General features: G+C 40.2%; 2 protein-coding genes and 1 long non-coding RNA gene across 10 annotated transcripts in view; 2 read left to right on the top strand and 1 right to left on the bottom strand.

Moving 5' to 3' along the window:
• LOC147256431 (uncharacterized) overlaps positions 1-20,734 on the bottom strand; it is a 48,075-nt gene extending 27,341 nt beyond the window's left edge. For 2 of the 5 annotated variants that reach the window (XR_015117924.1, XR_015117925.1), the window contains exons 1-2: positions 20,544-20,733; positions 17,001-17,130 (exon numbers count right to left, since the gene is read on the bottom strand). This is a non-coding gene — a long non-coding RNA (uncharacterized LOC147256431). Of the gene's footprint in view, positions 1-17,000; positions 17,131-20,543 lie in introns of all 5 variants that reach the window. The other 3 variants (XR_015117923.1, XR_015117922.1, XR_015117921.1) reach the window with 3 other exon arrangements.
• Positions 1-23,358, top strand: part of espn (espin) — a 38,319-nt gene extending 14,961 nt beyond the window's left edge. For 2 of the 4 annotated variants that reach the window (XM_086214380.1, XM_086214382.1), the window contains exons 8-15: positions 2,254-2,412; positions 4,484-4,715; positions 6,507-6,560; positions 9,310-9,455; positions 10,316-10,693; positions 17,996-18,075; positions 19,329-19,349; positions 21,086-23,358. In XM_086214380.1, coding sequence (XP_086070506.1) covers positions 2,254-2,412; positions 4,484-4,715; positions 6,507-6,560; positions 9,310-9,455; positions 10,316-10,693; positions 17,996-18,075; positions 19,329-19,349; positions 21,086-21,233 — 1,218 coding nt within the window. In that variant the 3' untranslated portion in view covers positions 21,234-23,358. The remainder of the gene's footprint in view (positions 1-2,253; positions 2,413-4,483; positions 4,716-6,506; positions 6,561-9,309; positions 9,456-10,315; positions 10,694-17,995; positions 18,076-19,328; positions 19,350-21,085) is intronic. The other 2 variants (XM_086214383.1, XM_086214381.1) reach the window with 1 other exon arrangement.
• On the top strand, positions 10,702-17,981 carry LOC147256432 (espin-like protein). Its single transcript, XM_086214384.1, has one exon. The coding sequence runs from the start codon at positions 12,561-12,563 to the stop codon at positions 14,646-14,648; it is 2,088 nt and encodes a 695-aa protein (XP_086070510.1). The 5' UTR covers positions 10,702-12,560; the 3' UTR covers positions 14,649-17,981.
• Positions 23,359-23,782: the final 424 nt, after the last annotated feature.

Here is a 23,782-nt window from a genome sequence, read left to right as displayed (position 1 = left end):
GCCACCCCTTCTTTACCCAGGAGGCAAGCACTCATTAACAATTTAACATGAGCCTCTCCTTGGGCCTGGACGCGCACACACACACACACACACACACACACACACACACACACAGGATCAGTGTGCACAATAAAAAGGTAATAAACAATCCAGCCCAGCCCCATAGTAACAGGGAACATCATTATAGAGCAGAGGTAATCAGGTGGACTGATCTGACTGCACATACTCAAGCTTTGTATGAAGAAAACTTTTTCTTTGGTAACATTTTGTTCTAGAATTTATTTAGATGTTCTCTGAATACTTTATTCACCTGATTTGCATCGACCCAAGTCAAATGTTTCTAGCAGCCAAACAAATGACTGCTTTGCCTCTCAGGAGTTTTTATTAGTCAGAGTTGCTGTAGCCACTTCAGACCAGGTGGACTTTGCAATCTCACTGGTGGTTAGTTGGTTTTGTCTTTTTTTATAGCAATTCAGAGGACTGAACGTTACAATATTAAGATAATCCTTAAGTCTGAGAGATTTGAGTGTGTTCAGCCATGGCGAGGGCAGAACCTGGTTTTGCATAAGAAGCCCTGGACAGGGTCGGGGAGTGATTGGACTGCAGGCTTTTGGTGGTGGTAGTGACATCATTGCTACTGGCCAATAGGTTATTGATGAGGCCTGTGGGTAAAGTGAGAGGGCAGGTAGAGTGACAGGTGTAGGCGCTGAGCGGAGAGAAGGTAATGCTCTGGATCTGGTGACAGCTACTGCATGTTCTGCGGTGCTTTGTGTCCAAGGCTCTGTGGAGACTGGATGAGAGCTCCAAGAGCGGATTCATAACGCTAAGGTAAGGTTTTAAGAGAAGGAGAAAGATTTTTGAAGCCAATTAGTCACAAATATAGGTTTGTACTTCAGATATGGCCAAAGTTTTAGTCATTTCTCTGTATATTTTTTAATATTTGGAGCTGTTGTAGCAGCTAAATGTTTGGAAAATGAAAGCGATGCATCATGTTTTAAGGGTCTAGTCTTCTTCCTTTGTGTTTTAAGCTATAGTTAGAAGAAAATGGTTTATTTTTTTTATGAAAAGTCTACCTGTATATGACCTCTCACCATCTGACGCTTTTGCAAATCCACATGCAAATGTGATGAACCGTCTCATTCTGCAACCTGGCAAAATGCATGATGTACATTCATGTAAGAAACGCAGTATATGTGTGTATGCACTAAGAGATGGGAGGGGGCGGCTGATGCACTTAACACATATACGCTATTGTTGGCCCACCCTGCAGGATGACAATCAAACCATCTGTAGTGACACACTGCTCACATTACCCTCCCACCTGATGAGTGCTCAGTCAACAAAACTTAACAGGCTTATAAGAACTCAGAACATGACACCGCACAAGAGGAGAGTTCAAGGGTCAGCTGTCAATTATTTCCTCTTATGTTAACATTGGATATCCACTCGGGGCTCCTGTCTGCATTTCATGATAAGTCATTGTGCCGGTGAGCAACAAAATGTAAATGAAAGTCTGCTGCTGATGCCTGGTTTTAAAAGGCAAATTGACTATTTATATTGCGTAGTTGTGAGGTTTAATTCATTTTTTAAATGAACATACAGACCTTTTGCTTCATATTTGCATGAACTTTTTGTCACGCAAACAAAGAAATGAGCAGTGAAGAGTTGGATGCAACAGGGTTTTTTACAATCCTTAAATGTATCCACAAAGTACCATGAAGAAACCAGTCATTGCTATTCAAAATGATCATTTTCACAAGTTTACACAGCAAATTTCTGGTTCCTATGAAATGTATCTTAACAGACGCGCACCATGAAGAACATCCTGTCTTTACAAGTCCAGGAGATAGTGTCGAAACAGTGCGGAAAGTGACAGTGATCTCTGCCCCTGCTGCATGTGAACTCTGCATGGCCCCACAATCTTTACATGAAACATAAATACCAACGTTGTACTGGAAGTGAATACCAGCCTTGTTCTGTTATTAAAATAAAGCTGCTTTAGTCACCGAAGAGCGCTAAATCAGGCAAGTAAAGCTACTCAGTATGTCGTTCACATAGTGTTGCCCCACACATTCCAAAAGGACCATTGAGAGGAAATTATTCACTGCCATTTATAGATATTAAACTCACTCCTAAAACATCAATGACCCGGCTATGAAAAAAACTTGGACTGTGCAAAAAACAAACAAAAACCAAAACAGTTCATTTGAAGCTGTTCTTGGCAAATGTATCTCTCGTATGTCTCTTGAGCAGCTTACTCCCGGAGAACACCACGACAAATTGCGGCGCGTTGACTCAAACCGAAGGTCGAGGAGCTTCAGCAAGCAGCCCAGCACTGGGGACTACTATAAGACCCTGGGCAGCGACACAGCTGAGCCCCGCTGGAGCAAAGGCATGGCGCCCAACGAGGAGGTGAGCCACATGTGTGCAGTGTTGAACATCACACCACTTCCACTTGGTTAAGTTTAACTTACGAATGTGTCACATGTTGCTTCCCTGATAACAGAAACAAACGCCAGCAATCACATGACCTCCCAGAGTATAGACACAAGTAAAGGGTTAGTTAAGGGTTAACATACAGTGCTGTGGTTGTACTGTTTAGGATCATGTGGGCATCTCAGCTTTTCTTCTCCAGGCTGCCCTTCAGTTGGAGGATGGTATGATGGCTTTAGGTTACCACAATGGTGGCTCTATTTGCCTGAGCATTCTGCCCCTCAGCATGTTACATAATCTTGTGTTGCTCTTGAGCTTTTGTTTGCCACCAGATGCAAACTATCCCCTCATTTCCACCAAGTCCCTCAACTCTCAACCAACTGTGTTAACTGACCAAACCACTACAATGGAACACATGCAGGACAGTCAGACCAGCGGGAGCTTAGTAGCAGCTCATGTAGAGACAAATTTTTGTTCACTCTTGTAAGTGACTTGGGATTTACTTGATATTGCTTCAGGCTAGTATTTATTCTGAAAGGGGGGGGGGGGGTAGCCATTCTAATATATAATATATGTTGGAGATACATTAAACAAAGGAGACAGACAAGTTATTGCCTGGCAGAATAATGAACAATTTCACACACAAAAACTGATATATTTGATTTAATTTAAAGTTTATTTAGTGAATTTAATTTCTACTGCAGATAAAAAAAAAACAGCAAGACTAAAATCAAACATTTTGAGAATTTTTCAATAAGATGATAAAAATTCCCATTTCCAGTGTTGGATGTTTAGGGTCAGAGACAACAAAAAAAGTGAACAATTTTTAAAATTCGATAAATCTGTTCATGTTTAGCACAGTACGTAAAATTCCAAAGACTTTTAGTCAGAGAAGAAGTTTTTATGGAGGCTAAATATATTTAGACTACAGATTAGATTCAAATTTTAATACATTTGCTGTCATGCTCACCCAAAAAAGATCAATTAATTAAAGTCCTGTTTCTGATAGTTTATCAGTTAGTTGCCACATACCTTCACACAGAAGCCAGTTGGACTCTCATCAGCATCCCTGGAGAGCTCCTCTTATAATCCCCAAGTGTGGGGGTGCTCAGGGTGATACGGGGTATAATCCACATTGAGCCAATTAAGGCCTCAGTGGGGCCACTCCTGCTCTCAGAGGCACCCTAGCAGATGGACAGGCTAATCAACGGCAGCATTGACACGTGCCGCCCAGACTCATCTGGACATGGCCCCTCCCCCCGATTCTCTGGGGACACTTGAAAAGTGAAGGGGGCTACAATGATGTGCACGCGTCTGAAGAATAAAGGAGGGGAGGGTTAAATGTCACGCTCCATTAACTTGCATCCAGCAGAGTTACAGCACGCTTTCAGAAGGTGTCTGACGCGTGTAATCTGGAGGGGTGTGGTTGGCGGGGTTAAAGCACTATCACTTGCAGCAACAGATGGCTTCTTTTGACTCTTCTGCTTCTGAGTTTCCCCCAGAGATTAGGTCATATTAGCTGTTATTAGTTGTCTTTATGAGTTGATTAAAGACGGCAGGAAGCAGAGGGCGGACACCTCTAATAGGGCTGCGTACATCTGTCACTGCTGAGGGTCTCCTCCCCCTGCAGGAGTTTCAGCTAACATGCCTGCACAGACAGAGAGATTCCTGGGAGTGTTTGGTGTTAATGGATCATTTTCAATTCAGAAATAAAATTCCTTTTTTTTTTTTACTCCCATAAAAATGCATGAAAATTTGATTGTTTTGATTTTGTTGTTAAATTATTTTCCATGCTGTACCATTAAATTGGCAAATGAACTGCTTAAATTAGACTGATTACTGCAGAGAGGAGAGCTCATCAATCCAATCATGTTTAAAATTTACAAGGGCAATAGGATTCCTTGAAAGCCATCCACAGCCTCGTCATCTCTGGCCAAATATTTGCAGATTAATTGGTTGCTAGGAGAAACCTAATGGTCACTCCTTGATGTTAATGGGTATAAAATTACTCTGACTAATCCTGGTTTGTTCCTCCCTCCTTCCCAACCAGGGCTCCGTGTTGTTGGAGGAGCCGACTGACAGCCCCACTCCCAGCTCTGAAAATGGCCCCACGGACGAAACGGTCCCACCACCACCTCCACCTCCACCCCCTCTTCCCCCAAGCAACCCAATGCCAACACCCCCTCCGCCTCCGCCTCTGCCCCCAGACACCCAAACAACCCAGAATCAATCGCCCGGTAGCACTGCAACCAATCAGCGTCGCCCATCTTCCTCATCAGGAAGTGAGTGTCCTTAACTTTTTTCTTTTTCTCAAACTAAAAAAAAAAGCTCAAAGGAGGTAACCTTTTCCACATCAGTGACACCATTACATAATATCTTTTAAAAGAAGAAAAAAGAAACTCCAACTTTAACTCAGCTATTTCTTTAATCATTATTTCAGTTCAAGCATTTCATTCAATGAAGTCGACCTCTACTCTCATGTAAAAAAGGACTTACCATGAACTCATTTACTGCAATGGCTGAACAGGATTTTTAGTGACACTTTTATTTAATTTCAGATGTTCGGTAACAACAAATGAACTGGTCTGAAAAATATATCCAAATTTTATCGAAATCCCAATATGGTCTCTGGCAATATCCAAGTAAAAGGATGTGTAAAATGTGTCTAAATGACATTCTAGGTGAAGTATTGTGGTGCTGTAGAGACACCCTAGCCTGCAAAGTGTACTCTACACTAGAGGCTGGAGAAGAAAAAAAAAATCACATACTTATCATTTCATTTTGTTTTTACATATAAAATGTGAATAATGACACAATAATGAATATACCTTTTAAAATATCCCAATTGCAATACCAGCCAAAGTAACCACGATTTGATATTTTCACAATTCTTAGCTTTTATTTACTGGCTTTTTTTTATGATGAATGTTTAAACACTGGGTTTAATTGACTAAGAAGGGAAAACAGGAGACAAAGAGTTCCTCAAACAATGGGAGTCAGTAATTGCTCATCAGTTAAGTAAAGAGACTAGAGACACATTCAGAGCTGTCTAGATCTCTACGCAGCCGTGTGAGTGCCATGTTAGACACTTTGGTGCACGTTCAAGAGGCATGTCAGACTGAAGTGAGGACTTAATGTCTGCCCACATAAAGGCAAGCTGCCTGGCTGTCACTAGGCACATTTCTGAATCTCACCGAGTAAAGATGAGTCTGACACTAGCATTCTAAATAACTGATTATAAATTAATGATGCAGGGCTACGATTACCATGAGAACTGGTTTAGTGTTCAGCTATTTCCTTAAGTGCCCGGCTGCCATAGACTGTGGGCTCGTCTAGGAGCAGGGACCCATTTTAACTGCTTTTTAAAAAAAATCATGATAACAATCATATAGCCTCAAACGATTAAAAACTTACAGAAAAAAAGGAAATATATTATATAGTGGGACAGGATCTGGCTTGGCCGATGTAGTATTGTTAACCAAAATATGATCAAAATTTGATTACAACTAACCTTGTGAGTCCTACAGCGTTTCAAGCTTATAAGATGTAGTTAAACCAGTTTTCACAGGCATGTCAGTATAACTGGCTGCATACAAAGGAAGCCACTAATTAATAATGAACTAACAACAATAAATGATGCTTCAAATTACAGAGGAGGAAGCGAAATTTTTTACGGCACATCATCACCTGAAATAAACATAATACGCTTATGTAACTGAGCTTCGTCTGTTAAACACTGTTGACTGTTTACCCTGAAGTGAGTTGAGGAAAATTTCCTGTTATTTAAACCTGTAAACAATACGGCTGCTTTAAAATGTCCCCATGACATCTAAAAAAAAAACCTGCCTAAAAACAATAAACATGATTATTTCCTCCGTTAGTAACAGTTCGATTCATTTTTTGTGATCATGAATGAGTGACTGTTCCTCTCCTCGGCTCTTTTTTCTTTTAACCTTTCATGTTGTATGTACGTTCCATCTTTTACTTGCTCCGTTCCACCTGTTTGTCTCTGTTTCTTCTGTTTTTCCCCACTTATCCCTGCCGCGGTCTGTCCTCACTGCTGCTCTGTCAAGGCGGGCATCTGTCTGCCTCGCCAGCAGAGGGAGGGGAACTAAGACAGATGAAGAGTAAGTACAGGCCGCAAACTGCTCCTGCTACTAATCGCTGTTCTGTTACAAATGCTCTATGAAAAACATGAGTTTCAATAAAACAAGCCTCATACTTTCTCCCATCTTTTTTTCAAATCCTAATCTCGCTTTTGCAATTAGAAAACAGTGATTCAGTCTCTAAATCTGGTAACAGCACTCATATCGGCAAAATCTAAAACTCATATGATGTGGAAAATACTTATATATTACTTATTATTACTCTGTATGTATTGCGTCTTGCATGCAAGAGCAAATGAGGTTTCAGAACAGAAGGAATATGACTTGATTAACTCATGACCTCAACAAGGATTTAAATACAAGACTGCAGTTTTCTTTGTCAAAGCCTACAAGCATGTTGCAGGACAAAACAAAAATAGGAATAATGAGCAACACCAGTTGAGCTGTAAACCATTAAAAGCTCCAATTAAATCAGCTTTTTACACCCTATGTGTTCCATCTTAAAGCTTTGTTCCCCAAACTGTAAATCCATTGGCTTTGTTTCTACAGGATAGCAATAAAACACTTAAAAATAGTAGTAGTTTTTGCTCACTAATGGCATGATTTGTGAAGCAGTCTTAAACTGGTAATAAAGAGACAGTTAGTGGCCATAAACTAAAAAGCCACCAACAAATCTGAGGAGTGAAGATGAATTTACAGCTTTGGTACTTGTTGAGACGAGTGCAATAAACCAGATGGCTGATTGAAAAGCTGCTGAGACATTGTAGATGCTACAACGTTCTTAGTCACCTCCCATTCATCAACAGAATGACGAAGGCTACAATCTGCTTTCTAATCCAGAGGAAACCTTTTATGCTGTGATTGCCGTCATGAGAAGCTATTTGTCAAATGTCCTGTAACAGCTCCACCCTCCTCTACTGTGGCAGAGTCCCCACCCTTAGCCTAAACGGCATTTAACTAACATACACACACAACCTTTGCCTCCAAATCAACAAACACTTAAGGTGTATTCAAACACATTCCAGTTTTGTTTAAGCCTATGGAAACAATCTGATTGTTGTGCAAGTGATCTGGGATTCTGTAATGAAGATGTTTTGGGAAGAAAAGGGTGAAGGTAGGCTATGTCAATCATACCTTTTGTTTGCACCTGGCATTGGAAATTATGGAAATCTCGTAAATCTAATCTATTAACAGTGAATTAAAAAAAACTATTTTAATGTTTAAGCATGTAAGGGTTCCAGTATCGGTTTCATTTTAACCGCAGCCTTTATTAATTCTTACACACCATAGTTTGAATTGCGTAAATTGTGCCGGGGTACAGTGTGTTCAGTCTTTCTGAGCACTGGGTGAGCATGTCATGAATGCATGTAAATGAGTGAATTATGTGTCAGGTTTGTGGCGTCAGGATTGGTCCACCAACTAACAAGCTGAGGATTGAAGGGTGAAGGTGTGTGTGTGTGTGTGTGTGTGTGTGTGTGTGTGTGTGTGTGTGTGTGTGTGTGTGCCCAGAGAGAGGGAGGAGGGGTGTCTGCCTATCTGCATCCTTCAGTGTGTGCGCGTGCGCATGTATGTGTGTTAATTCCTTGCCAGCTTGCCAATGGCTCGCTGTCACTTTCAGTTACTGGTGATTCCTTTAGATTTCCCCCAACTGTGATGATGGGTCTTTAATAGGAAGCGGCTCTCTCCTCCCTGAGAGAGAGACTGAGAGCGGGGGAGAGCAAGGGAGGGCAAGGAGGGGTGGCAGGCTAGCACGGCTTTGTGTCCAGCTAGACCTTTGTGGTCACCTCAGCAGGGAACATTTTTACCAGAGGATTATTTGTTTTCAAAATGAGGAACTGAGAATTTTCAATTTGTTTACTTTCACGACAACAGGTGAGGAAGTTTTTGCTGTACTTGGGATGAAATGTTTGCAATGGAAATACGTTTTGCTGATGTACAGTTGAACAATACTTAATGTTTATTTTGAACATTTTCTGGCTTACAATGTGTTGAAATACGAGTGACTTTTTAATATTTTAAGCCTTCTCATTGACCTGAGATTATTTTATAAATATGTATATACAGTTGATTATTCATTTTCAATGGTTATTGTTTTAGTTAAATGTATCCATGTATAAATAAGTACCCAAAGAAAAAAAATCACTCTTAAGTATCTTTTGTCCATCTTTAACAAGTAAAAATGTCCCTTTGTAACGGCATTACCAATATAGGTCGAAGCTGAAGTTGCTGCATTGTTCACTATAAGCAGATTAGGGTCCATGAACCTGAATACATACATTTTACCATAGGCCTGGATTTTTTTTTCACACTTAAAGTTCAGCTGCTTAGCATTAACATCAGGTGGAACAGGGAAAAGAGGTTGAGTGCCTTCTCTCTTTGGGTTCACGAGTGAAATCATTTAGTTTCTCAACCTGGCTCCCTGCTAATGCAATACATGACGCGAGTTCTCACTGGTGTACAATGTGGTTTCAATATGTATTTAATATCTACGTCTTTTAACCTTAAGAGGTATAAAGGCAAATGCAAGCAAATCTGAAAGATATCCATGGAAAGCAGTGGCGCAGTAACCGTAATGAACCACCATCACTGTACAACAGGTCAGCAGCATTGTTACCTGCCTGGTCAGATGAAATATTCAAATGCCACCCAACCCCTCTCTTGCTCTCCTGTTCTTCAGAGTATCTCTGTCACTCTCTCTTTTTCTTCCTCCCTCTATTCCGTCTTTCTTTCAACACAGTTTCACTTTTCTGCTCCGTCCTTTTGTCTGCAGGCACAAAATCTTTCAACATGATGTCCCCAACTGGTGACAACTCAGAGCTGCTGGCAGAGATCAAAGCAGGGAAAAGCCTCAAGCCCACACCTCACAGCAAAGGCTACACCACCGTCTTTTCCAACAGTGGACCTTCAGGCAGCAATGTAGGTCCACGGTCTCCCCACATTGCGAACTCTACATTTATTTAACAGTTAACAGGGCCTACGCAGAGTTAGATGTTTCCAATTAAGATGCCAAACCATCATTATTGCCTAGGAAAACGCTTTTGAGGCTTCTCATCTCTGTGCATCAGACTTAAAACAGTTTAAAATAAGACAAGTATTGATGTCTTCTTGACCTCAAGGCTCAGAAATTTGTGATTGCTAGGTTTTCATGAGTTTGGCAACTGTGCAAAGTGGTGCCAATGATAGCCCTCAGCTGAAGGCTTTTTGGGGGGGGGGGGGGGGGGGGCGTTGTCCGGCTTTTCCGTTCCCGTTGATGTGATATCTCAGGAAAGCCTGGATGGAGTCAAATTTGGCACAAACTTCCTCTGGGACACAAAAATGAGGTGAAGATTTTGGCAGTCAAAGTTTAAGGTTGCCTCCAGCTCGTATGCATCATGAAGTCATTCAACCACAAAGCAGTACTTCTAGTTCATATAGTGAGTTTTTTTTTTTTTTTAAGAACAAAATTCAATGTTCAGATCCTCATTTTTTTTTTAAATTGTCCAACTTCATTGTGAAGAAAATCTCAGAATGAAACCTTGGTTTGCCTCTCTTTTTTCAGATACACAATCTTTTGAGGTAAATGGAGCTACATTATCATTTGTCTTTGAGGGTCAAAAAAGAACTGTGGAACCATGACCTTGGTCTCCTTAAATATGGATTGACACATTCTTAAAAAGTATAAACTAAACTTAAGTTAGGCAGGGAATACCTTTCTACATTGGTTGAAAAGAGTTTCCTGGGTTGAAAACACCATTCATCCATTTTATTTAACCCCATTTTTCTCGTCCATCCTCCAGGGAAACACCACATCGCCACCAGAGACCCGCACCAGTAGCCCACCAGCCAAGCCATCATCCCCACCACCATCTAATACATCTGTCACCTCCCCACCCACAACACCGAGCCCCAGCCCCAGCCCGACTGGCTCCGGATCGGGCAGGACCATGTCGGCATCTGCAAGCTTTGAGCAACTGTCCTCCAACACTGTGATCAATGGGAACAGTGGTGGTGGAATAGGAGGGGCGGACTCAGGGCGAAAGACGAGCCTCACAGATGTGGAGGCGCTGGTGCCCACGCATGATGAACAGGGAAAAGCCATTCCTGAATGGAAAAGGCAGGTGATGGTGCGGAAGCTCCAGGTCAAGATGCAAGAGGAGGAGGACCACAAACGCAAGGTAGGAAGGAAATTGCCAGACTGTAGAAAGTCACAAAAGTTTTGTCATGTCTTATGGTGTGTTTGCCATCTCATTTGTGGTTGTGTCAATTTGAAAAGCTTGGAGTGTTTTGCTCACCACAATAACAACAACACAAATGGGATAGCTGCTGGACTTCAAGCATAAATTTTCGTGATTTGTCGTGTTTATTTTTGTGTGCCTGCATGACAAGTTGTGCTCTTCCCTTAAGACTCAAACAGCTAGTTGAGCGTGGAACATCCAATGTTTGTGGTCATATATCATCTATACTATGCCATAAAGGCTTTTTGAGTTTTTGCAGTTTTATTGCCTTTACCTGCCCCATAATTATCTGGAGACCAAACACTACGGCCAGAAATATTCCCACGAGGTTAAGTACACTGGACTGCTGTGTTTCAAAATAATTTATCTTTACAATCAATTACATTTACCTCTGAGTGTAGCGACCACAGTGTGTGTGGAAAATGTGGGTACTGAGATATAGAGCCATCAATGATGCAATATGTGATTGATTCAACGTGACTAACTGATCACTCATTGCTATTCAGGGTTGCAGCTGCATTTGCTTTCACATTTATACAGTTCAGTGCAGCTCAAACAAAGTTTTTTGCTTATTTCTTGTCAAACTAGATGTTACGCCTAAAGGTGTAACATAAACTCAAAAGAAGACGATAAAAAAAAAATCCCTTACACTAGTGCGTGCTCGAGCCCTAATAGTGTATTAATTTTAATGATACATTCTGAAAAATAAATATTGTAATCATTATTATTCAATTGCACGAAGTGGGTTTGGGTTTCTGTGTTTATTTTGACATCTTTGACGCATGTGTACTTTTCATATTTACAGTTTGTTAACAGTAACAGATCCTTTGGATTGCAGTGGAGTGAATACTTGGCAACATTGCTCATCACAGCATTAACACACTTGACAAATGATTCTCAGTGTGGTCTGGTGTTTGATGATGGGGTTTGTTGTTTCAAGGTGTTACATGCTGATTCAGTGGTGTGATGCCGGGCCCAGTCACACTACAAGACAACCATTAATAAAACCAAACCCCTAATAAGAATACTTAAAATTACTGCATTTGCTAAATACTATGAATGAAAAAAGTGTGGATAAAAGAAAACCTTATGCACTTTGCTTGGGGGAAGGGGGTTGTTTCATGGCGATCATCTAGTGAAGAGTAACTCCACACCACTTCACCTCAGAAAAACACTTTATCACTCTCTCTGAGTTGACACGTTCAACTCTGTCGCACCATCAGCCAGTGTGGTTTAGTGTCACTGTTGGGTATCGACTGAAGTGTGGCCTGTAGCACTGATGACAGGGCCAAACAGTGATGCAACATTGGCAGCACATGTAGTATTCTCATCTTACACTTTTAACTAATCTAGAACATAACAAATGGATTAATGAAAAAGGACTGGGATTAAGTAGATACAGATATGAAAGACCTGTATTGTTGAGTCCCCAATTAGTGCTGATGTAGACACATAAACCTGTAACACTTTCATTTTGATATAAATGAATATGCAGTTTGCCTATTGATTCAAAAAGAGTGAAGGATTTTTCTCTTTTGACCCAAAATTTAAGTGTGATGTTTGTAATGAGGCAGTGCCATTGCACCACTAAATCCATGTAAACCTTTGTGTCAAGAAGGATTTGCACTGAAGCATGTGTTCACACATGGAACTCCGAGCTGAAGGAATCCCTCCCCCCTTCCTTTTTTTCTTGTCTTTTGGTCTCCCCTGACTTCTGATTTAGTTTTCGGCTAATGGGCACTACCAGCCTCAGGAATGGCACTACTCCCATGTCCACAATGCCATTTTGGGCCCATTTGGGGAACTGATGACAGAGGGTGATCTGAACCGCATAGAGAAGCAAATTGAGAACCTGCAGGTGATGCATAAGGTCTCAGAAGTTGAGAAGGAACTGGAGGAACTGGAGCAGGAGCTTCACCAGCTTCTACCAGTTTCTGCTGCCCTAACGCAAGGACATTTCTCAGTTAATCCAAAGCAGGTCCATGGACAAGCTGAGGATCTTCCAGCCTGGTGCAGCAAGATTTCTACCCTTCTTAAGAGTATGGCTATCCTTCTTGCCACCCTGGGAGGTAAAGAGATAGACATTTTGGATCTGATATATCCTGGATATTTACAAAAAGATATAAGGGATGGGAGTGTGACCCAGTCTGATCCCGGCACTGGATTCATTGGTCGATCTCAGTCCTTCTCAACAAGAGAGGAGGTGGAGAAGGAGATAAAGCAGTGTGGAGTTTCAGTGAAGAATCTAAAGGCCAATTATGAAATTCAGAATCAGTCTCAGTCTGCAGACAGCAAATCAAATAGGGTGTACAAACGCAAGCGGTCACTCCCTGTGGTAAGTGAGTCTAGTAGTCTTCCAGAGACGGTTTGTGAGGACAACGCTGCTTGTCCTGCTCAGTCCCTCATTAATGGTGATTTACCTTCAGTCGAGGAATCTGCCTTAATGTGTGTTGAGGAGCCAGTTATCGTCGCATCTCATGCTCCTCAGACGTACACGCCCACTGAGATAATGGCTCCAACCAACATTGAGCAGTTCAACCAGGTACTTTCTACAGATCCCATTTTAAATAATGATCATTTAACAAGAAGTTTGGAGGTGCAGACTGATCTAAGCTATGTCCAAGAATGCATTGAAATGAGGAAAGAGAGGATTGTATTCCTCTTCCTTGAACACTGGCGGAAGTTTACAATCTCAGAATCCTACCGGACTAAATATACTGGAGGAAGAGGAAATCATTTAGTTGTCAGCAGTGAGGACTATAATCAATTTAGTGAACAAATTGGTTCAGAGATGCAGAGTGAAGATGATAAACTCCTTCTTTTTATGAAGTCAAAGCAAGTGGTGGGGAAACTGATTGGCCACTGGAGGACAATAATGAGTCAAGTGCCCACACGCCAGATTCGCAGGTTGAGTCGTGCCCAAATGATCTACTGGCCAGAGCACTTCTTGCCACACATCAATGGATCACCTGTCAAATATGAAAGCCTAACCCTTGACCTTTTCATGCTTGGATACTTCCAGCTGCTGGAAATGAACATATCTCGCAATGAACGCAAATTCCGCCACCTCTTGTGCTATGAGATGTTTGATCGCCTTGGAAGGCATAAGTGGGAGGTCATAAGGCAATTTCACAAGGAGGTGATGGAGGAAATCGAGCGAGGAAAGAGAGACTGGGTGGATGGTTTTGAAGACATTAAGTTCAAGTATTTTGGAGACTCTGACGATGGGGGAGGTGTAATGACAGCTTCTCTACGTTCCATGTCTCCCGACATGTCCGTCCTACCTTTACAAGAGTTACTTCCTCCTCCACCACCCTCTCATCCTCCACCTCCTCCACCACCTACCCACCCAGCTCCAGGTGCACAATCTATTCCACCTGACCCTTATTCACAATTTGTTTCAACAACTTCACAATTAGATGTTCCCCTATCATCAGCACCTCCACCAGCCCTGAATGTTGTATCTGACAGTCAGTGTATGGAGCAGAGAATCCTGCAAGACTCGTGTGACAATGTTTGCGGGGATCTACAAGCCACAGAGAAAATATCCATTAATGAGTCAGTGGTTGTGAATGGGTCGAGTTCAAAGCTTGATGGTGTGAAGAGCTTGGAGACTAAAATTGAGCAGCAAACTGATTCAGCAGCAAAAGCAGAGACACTGGAGTACATAACAGAAAGTTCAGGACAAGTTCCAGCTGAGGATTCTTTACCCAGCACTGTTAAAATCATAGAGGAACCTCACATCAATGAACCGCTACCTACAAATGAACCAACTGAAGATTCAATTAAAGTCATCTATGAACTCAAAGAGTTCAGCAATGAGGAGATCATCAGATACATTGATCGAAGCTTTGCATTCTGGAAAGAAAAGGAAGCTGAGCTTTTTGATATCTAATGTGACTACGGGTCAGTTTAAAACCTTATCCACCAACTCCAGCAGAGAAAAATACACGAAGAGCATAATCAGAAAAACTAGGCTGCACACAAGAGAGGAAACTAATCTGGTGTGTTAAACTTGAGGCCACGTCACATGAGGGACTTAACCACAGCAAAGCAAAGAGCATCCACTTAGCTGTACCGACTTCCCTGCTTGCCTTTGCCTAAGTGGATGAAGGAAAGCCTGTGATGTTGAAAGACACACAAATTTACCACAACCATGTTGAACGATGAGTTTTATCTAATGTAAATCCAGGAGGGTTAATTGCCACGGTACATGATTTCTGTGAAAAGTTGTTAAAAGACAAACTTTGCCAGAAGTGTGTTTGTTTAGTTACTAAATGTAATGAGGGATATACAAATCTGTACACCGTGATTGCACTACGATACAGCAGATTGCAACTCTTATTGACGTATCCATGCTGATACTGTCTAAGAAAGGCAAGGGATTCACCTCACTGTTGAACAACTAATACTGAGTTATGAAGAGTAAACAGTGGTGGTTTAATCACTCTTAAACTTGCATTATACAAACCCTGTAAGGGCACTAAACGGTAATGTTTTGTTTGTCTGCTGGAACTCAATGACAAGGAGAAAGAAAAAGAACTGGGTCTACAGTAGCTTTGGAAATTTTAAAGTTAGTGGTTTCACAATTTTGCTTTTAAGTCTCTGAACTCAGAATAACATATGCTGTGTGCCTTTATGCATAGATTAGCAGGTATAGAAGATGTTAGGCCTGGAAAAGAGGCTTGGATTTTGTTTATTTTTCTTGAATGAAACAGAACTCCATCACATCTTAAAGTATCAAATTTAGGATTTGTTACTACTACAGGAAGTTGTTCTGCATTTTTAAACTATGTATTTATAATAATGTGAGTGTTTTGGGGAGACTGACTTAAACTTTCCATAATTTTAATCTGTGTTCTTTATTATTTGGTTTCTACGTTGCTCTTAGAAATAAAGTTTGACGACATTTTGTGATTATGGGATTTCTAGAACTCTTTATAATTCATTCTACAACAAGGACTTATACATATGCTAAATACTCGCACTGAAATACAGTGTGTACCATGAAAGCTCCACTGTCACTGAGTTCTTAAATGTGTAATCCTGTGATGCAATGCTGTGAGGAACCACACTATTCTCATAGTGTCTTCACCTGCATCAAGATTACCTTGGAATAACCCTCTTAGCACCACCCGCTGTCATGCTATCTGTGGCTTACAGAAGCCATAAGGAGGTTACAGTGAATCTTCATCGACTCACAGCCCAAAAGAGAAGTTTGTCTGCTGATAAACTACAAGGCAAATATATGTCAAGATTTGTATTCATATACAATAACTGTGTCAGATGTACTGAATATAAACAAGAGAGTATGCGAGGATGATGCTGTTAAGCATGAATTTACAGTCCAAGACTATCATTTCCATAAGTAACAGCAGCATTTGCCCCTCAGTATATTAGCTTTCATGTTTCTGTTGTAAGGTTACATGACTTTGGTCTCTTCATCAACACTGTAGTAGCACATACTGTTGTTTGTGATGTTCCTTTCCTCATTTTTCATATTATACAACACACATTATATGAGCCGTGTCATACACTGCTTTCATGTACCATATTCAGTAATGCACAGCACTATTTCTAGATTCATAAAATACTGTGATCTTATCTAAATATATCCACTTCAAAAAAAGCATATTTTAATTCATGTCAAGGGGACATGTATAATTCAAACACTTACCACTTTAAGCATACCATTATGAATGCTAATAAGCTAACTGTAGGCTGTTGTCTATTGATACAATACTAACAAGCTGTATTAAAAAAAAAAAAAAAAAGGGACAAAACTCAAAAACCCCTTTAACCACTTGACAAAAATATGATGATAGAAAAAGCCAAGCCAGAATCAATCTTTTGAGCACATGTAGTTCTTGATTCATTGCCTCTGGCCTGTATGAACCTTTCAATGGGGACATGCACGATTGCTTCAAACCTTCCCGTTTGCCTCTGCAGCTGTGAATCATTACTAGGTTGTTACTTTTACAAGTGTTTACAACTCAATTTGCCAATTTGTGTCTCTCTGGTCAGCACAATTACCCATCAAAGACATTTGACTTGAGCACAGCATTCCTCATGTATGAACACAGATGAACAGCAACTAGCCTCGTCCCAGTGGTAAAACAACCTTCACTGTTGATCACTTGGTAAATCTATCAGGTAATTTAGGATTGAGGGTTTTTTGTTTTTTTTTTGCCCACTGTTGTTTAATTCCCATGGGAATCATTAAAAATTCATAATATAGCAGGCTTACCTGGATTCATGTTTGCTAGGGCAAGTGAAAGACTTAGGCAAGTTCAATGTATCGAGGTAATGTATCTTGTCAGGTCAAAATGACAATCCAAGATGGCTACCCTCTTTCTTGCTCCACCTCCAGTTACAGCCTGAGAGAGACAGAAAAGGATCGATTTACTATACATTTCAAAAGCTTTACTTAGTTTGAAAGAAACAGGAGAAGAGCACTCATTACGATGTCTGTTTGCTTACAGAAGTACATACATCAGTGTAGCCAGTATGCTGTAAACATTGTTTGGTCTTGTCTGTTGTCCATACAGGTCATTTGAGAATGTGTTTGAACAGATACCACTGACTCGTCTCTCCTTGCAGTTTACTCTTCTATGCAGCTGCTCATCTTTCCAATCTGCCATGAATCTAGAAACTCCAATTGAGTCCGGTTTCATTATGACAACAACGGGCTCCTGCTTTGTTTTACAAGTTAGTCTTGTAAGGCATAACAACGGGACACTCGTGCTGTAATCCAAAATTTCATTATCACAAATTAAGTTAGAAAAAAGAAACACCCTTGTGCAACACGGAAAACTGGATGGCTTTAGTAAGGTCTTGACTTGGCTTTTATAAATACAGCACTTCTTGTTTATAATAACTAAATGTGTAACAAAATTCAATCTGTTTTATTTGGCAACATTATTTACTGAAGGAACTGCACACTGTTACAGGTGTCATAGCCTGCTGCGTTTGCACGACTGTCGAGTTACAGGTTCGGTTATCATTTAACTGTCCATCCGCTCATGTGGGTGCACTCCACTGTAAAGGTTGTGAGAGAGGCCAAGAGGCTGGTGTTCTTCAGCGTTCCATTCCTTAGGTTGCTAAAAATGTATTCTTGTTTGAAAGTATTTCCACTTAAAATTGATTTGACGGTGAAAAGCAGGACAGTTGGGCTGGTGTCACAACCACTAACTGACAGCATGGGCCCCCATGTTTGCCCCTGACCCCTCTACCCCTCTACAGGCTGAGGAGGAGGCAGCGCGCCTGGCGTCGATGCCAGCCTGGAGAAGAGACATGATGAAGAAAAAAATGGACGAAGAGAGGTGAATAACAAAGCCGTCTTCCTCTGCATTTCTCTGTCTAAGCTTATGTAGTATTATTAGACCATGTTTGAGAAGATGGATCTGCGTGTGTGTTTGTGTGTGTTGGGTTACTTTCACACCAGTCAGTCAGGTACATCTGAATTGCTGTAAGAACTCTTCCAAACTCTAGCGCAAACATGCAGTCTCTTGGTTTGGTTTTCTGATTTCTACTCTGATCATGTGATATTTGTGTACGCTGAGTGATACACAAAGTGGCAGAGTGAAAACAAACTGGACCAAATGAAAAATGCAATTTTGATTCGACTCCACCAAAACTGTTGGTGTGAACATGACTTTTGTGTGTTTTTGTTTTGGGCGTCTTCAGCAAGATGTTCTTTCAAATAATAATGACTGGGTTGGGGACTGTAAGCTTGAGAAAAGCTATTAGTGTCCACAGTCTGGACTTGAACAGTTGGATTCCATTTCACCGACAGCTGAAAAAATGATAAAACCACAGGATGAAAAGGATACAGGTCTTGCAGTTTTTTTTTTTTCCTAGCAGAATAATGGTCACTCATCCAAAAGTAGATGTGGGGATGATGCTGGAGAAAACCAATAATCTGGAGATTCAGATGGTAAAAGCTGGGACATTCAAACAGTACCCAGCAGTCACTATGTCAGATTTACTGCAGATAAGAGTGGATCCATGGACACAAAGCTGAATGTTGGTGGACAACAAGCCTGGCTACTTGGATCCAATCTGCACTGAATTGATCCGTTTTATAATCCATCTTTAAACCGTTTATGCAGTTCTGCTGTGACCTTTTTATCAGCCATCATATTTATTAAAAGACCAATTCATTAATTTACTCACAAAAAAAAAAGACCCAAAAGAGTGGCCACTCATGGAGAGTTCATACTGTCAGGTCAAGTATATGATAAATACTCATTAATGATAACTGAAAGCTCCAGTTCTAAATATCTTTTAAATGACAAAGGCCTGCCACACATTTTTGCAATTTTAAATGTGTATTACATAGTATGGCAATATTATGGTAAACTGGAGATGATATTTATTGAAGGATTATGGTTGTTTGGCATTAAGAAGATTTTATTTTTCAGTTTCAGAGATTTAGATCTTGCTATATTAATAGGACGTTACTCATTTGGGGTGTGACTTATGAGTGTATATCTGGTTTAATTTTTGTTACACAATAACTGTTAATGCCGTTTAAGGTATTTACACCTTCTTCCCTTGTGCTTATGCCCTCCTGATGTGACAGGGAACAAAAGAGGTAAGAACACTTTGCTTTTCTACGTATCGTAATGTTGAATTTACTGAAATATGTGATCATGTTAAGAGGACCACTCCTCAGGTCCCAGTGGCTCCCCCTCCATTCATAAAAGCAAAATTATGTCAACGTAGACTGAGGAAGCATACGTATTATTAGATGTAGACCGCAAAGAATAACTTATATTTTTACAGCTTCGTAGCATCTATGAAGCAGCAGAGTGACAACTGGCATAGTTCAGTGCCATAAAGAATATAAAATAAAATAAAATTTGAGGGTCACTATATTTTGTGGCAGAATAGGTGAAATTGCAAGCCTATTAATGGTCATAAAAAAGAACATTACCTGAGGAGAAAAAGCAAAAGGCTTCATTCACATGGATATTTTATTATAAATTATACATTTTAAAATCCAATGTAAAAAAGACAGAACACAAAGAAGATTGTTGTTCATTGGTAAAACACAGGTATAATTTTTATTTGTTGTTTTTTGCAGATATATTTCTAAATTTCATTTCTGTATATAGCCTAGCCAATTCTTTTGATGTAGGTATAAATTAATAAAGATACAATTTAAGCATAGTATCAATACTGCTAAAAAAAAAAAAAAAAAAAGGAAATTGCAAATTCAAATCTTCACACTTTTTATAGCCAATCCGGACAAACTGTTAGTAGTTCTTTTTGTAATATTACATCATTTAATGTCATATGAAATGTAAATGTAATTAAGACACATTACTTTGTGGTGTTTTTTTTTTATAATACATTTAAAAAATATTTGCCATTATACTATCTTTTATACTATCAGTTAATACATCTTACATTTATAATGATCATAGTAGGTGGTGTAGGTTTGCCAGTGCTCTGGTACTGGCCATGCCTCACTGGGTGGCTGTGGCGCGCTAAATAGGATGGAGCCCTTAATTAATTTGATCAATTACACCTGCGTCTACACCGTCCAGCAGCCTGCTGTGACTATCGCCACTTGGAGGATTGTGACCTCTTTCATTTAACTCCATTTAATTGTATTCAAATGTAGTTATTGTCAAGAATTTTGAGACGGTCTCCAGCTACTGCTACTGGCAAGTTAAATTAAACAAGAGGACAACTAGTGCCATAAATCCGTGTTATTAGAGGAAGACACCCGCGAGGACTTGTGTCATTTTCTACGTGAGCTACTCGACACCCGCACACTCACCTGTCCTTGCGGGACATAATGGAGCTTTTTCTGCGGGAGACGTCGCAGGTAGAAGTGTTTCTGACTCTCAAACAACCGCCGTGTCTGTAAAGCAAAATGTCCGTGTTTCTGTCGAACCTGCGGCCGCAAACTAGCCAAAATAATCATTTCGAACACTTCAAACCCTAAACCAGTCGCGGCGTTTCCCACGTGAGCTGAAGAACCAATCACATTAGAGTGACGTAATGGGACGGGTTTTATCTTCCCCGCCCCCTCCCTCCGCGATCTCTCAGTGACACTTAGTGACTGAACTGCTCAGTTTTCAGGATAATAATGCAGCAATATTAGGTTAACTTAGCTAAAGATCCTTTGTCAAAGAGGTTTAGGCTTTAAAATACTTTTCTCAAGAGCGGGTGTATATTTTTTATTTTTTATTTTATAGGTTAAGCCAGTGTTTTGTGGGACTTTGGTGATTTGGATGGCCTGTTACCAAGTCTGTTAAAGCTAATAGTATGTAAAAATTCCTTAAATAATGTTTTAACGTTCTCCTTGAATTTCTTTAGAAAAGCAGAGGAGCAGGCCAAACAGGCGAAGGAGATAGAGGAGAAGACGGAGCTAGAGCGACTACGGACCCTGGGCTACGACGAGACCAAGCTGGCGCCCTGGCAGCGACAGATCATCCTGAAGAAAGGGGATATAGCCAAACAGTGACCCGGGCCGACTCTCCCTCCTCTGCCTTCAGCGTTTCCCATCCATCCCCTCCAAGGCCTTCGCTGAACACGTACCCCGCCCTTGCTCCTCTGCTGTGCAATGTACTCTGTGCAGCAGGGACCAGCTCGTCTCTTCCACACCAGCAGCCTGGGTGACCCTCCCCCCCCCCACCCCCACTAAGGTCTCATGGACACTTGGTCTTTTAGCAGTAACACTAGCTGTGACATGCACCGATTGTCCTCACTTAAGACCTTTTCTATGACTGCACGTGTCCTTAATTACATTATCTGCACCTACTTGCTTTCCTGCAAATCAACAGAGGCGATTCCATATAGAATCACTCATACATGTGATCACTGGAGGGGCTGCTAGCATGTTTGCCACGGTGGGATAAAGGGCTGTCATTGCATGCATGTTTCCCTTTACTAGCCGCACTCACCATGATGTTGGTAAAGTAGTTCGCAGTGATAAATAAGTGTGGCATTAATGTACTCAGCAACGACTTACTGCACTGAAGCAGCTAATGCATTCCATATGTAGAGAGCATCAGGTTATAGATGTAGTCATGAGATTTTTTTTTTTTGTTGTTGTTGCACCAAGCTCATAGAGGTTTCATTTTACTGCCACACTTTAATTCTTGTAAGAAAAAAAACCATTCAAACTAATCTGTTTCTTTAGATAAACTTATTTTCAATTCTCTATGGATTGGATTATGGACATATATAAATATATAAAAACATATATATATATATATATATCTTAATTGATGTCAAGATTAGAACATTTAATTTTATTAACACTGGAAAAAAGAAAAAGCTGCAATGTTCGTAATTCATTTTTCTATACGTGTTAAGCTTTCGTGATCATGAATGTGAGACGCATGCATGTTGGATAATGTGTATCAGGTACGTGGTGAGGAATCATATATTTGGCCCAGGGCCAGCAGGGTGTATGGCCTTTTTTTAACGAGACACAGGACATCTCATCATCAACACAACCTGAACGTCGAACTGGTCTAGTTAGCCGCCATCCCACAAACCCGGAGGATGAATCTTTGATGAGCAGCTCAGCTTACAGACTGTTTTCTCTGTCTGAACTGGCCATGTCATTGAAAGGATAATCCATTTTGATTCCACACACAACCTGATGTCTTTGGTTAATCTTCTGATCACCATTAACTTGAACTGTACTGTAACTCAACACAGACATTTAGGCTGAATGAAATGAATGCAAGATCTTTTTCTTTTTTTTTTAATTGTATCACTATTTTTATTCAAAATATCCATTGTCTGAAGAATGTTTTCAACCAGAGCTGCCCAAATTAAAAATGATAATAAGAATGGTAATAATAATAACAAGCCTATTTTTAACCTATACTGTAAATCAGTGTTAAAGCTGTTTTTCGTAATATTTAATTTATTCTTTTTTTTTTTTAATAATAATTTGAACAGGCAGCAATGTGACAATTCCGGCAGGATGTCAGTTTGGCTCAAGTAAAGTAAGAAAAATATGAAGATGCAGAGATAGAGACAAAAAGCATTTTAACAAAATATGTGTTAGCTTGCAGCCCAGGGCCCACCGTTTAGTTCCAGTTTTTGCCCTCCAAAGAAAAAGGTTTGGGCACCCCGGTCTAAACGTTCCTCATGTTTTCATCAGTTCCAGGTTACAAATGCATATCCCTGTGGAACCTTTCTGGTAGAACTACGAAGACGCATCAAATCTGAGCTAAGCATGAATCTGATCTCTTGATATTTGTAGTAACCGGATCTCACAACAAAGCTGGATATCTGTTAAGAATTCACGTTGGATGTGATGGTTGTAGAAGGGTATCAGTCATGAGATGTGGTCCTTTCTGGGGGGAGTCATTTGGAAATATTCAGTAATTTACTCTCATCGGATGCCATATGATGTTGAAATTGAAGATGATGTAAACGTCAATGCCATTTGATTTTCTATACATATAAACTGTGTACATAGTGACCCTCTCAGAGTTTTGTCACCTCATTGTTTCCATATTGAATTATATTACATTTCTCAGCCTTGCTTCAATAGAATGTTGGCTAATTCATGTGTAATTATATTTTCAGACTGTTTAAAAATGAAGATAATAAATCTTTTAATCACCAAACAATGTGCTTGTGATGACTCCGACCAAAACAGAATTAGCCTGCTGATTTTCACTGTATTATAGAATTAAGAAAGACTCCGAAATGAATTGGAAAAACAAAGTAATGCATGCATTTTACATCAATTTTAGCAGATTCATTGGGTGCACACAATTATCATATTAATCATTTCAAAAGACGAGGCAAAATTTTCAAATAGTGATGATGAATTTGAATAAGTTTAAGTAGTCAATTGTCGTTTCTCATCCGTCTAGAGCAGGGCTGCCCACCATAATAATCGAATTATGCCCCCCAGATGAAGAAAATAATAGTCCTAATAATAACACAAAATATAAAAGATTAAAGCATTTAAGATATAACGTAAATTGTCATGCTTTATTCGTGACGTAAAATACTCAAAATGGAGCCTATCCCAGCTGAAAG

This window comes from Aulostomus chinensis, chromosome 9 (genome assembly GCF_037954235.1).
Source record: "Aulostomus chinensis isolate RoL2024-O1b breed Wild chromosome 9, RoL_Achi_v1.0, whole genome shotgun sequence".
NCBI lineage: Eukaryota > Metazoa > Chordata > Actinopteri > Syngnathiformes > Aulostomidae > Aulostomus > Aulostomus chinensis.
The sequence above is the reverse complement of the archived record's forward strand: the minus strand, read 5'-3'. Positions and strand labels throughout refer to the sequence as shown.

Bases quoted from the DNA above. Each gene is read 5' to 3' on its own strand.
- LOC147256432 (XM_086214384.1), top strand. From the start codon at position 12,561: ATGACAGAGGGTGATCTGAACCGCATAGAGAAGCAAATTGAGAACCTG.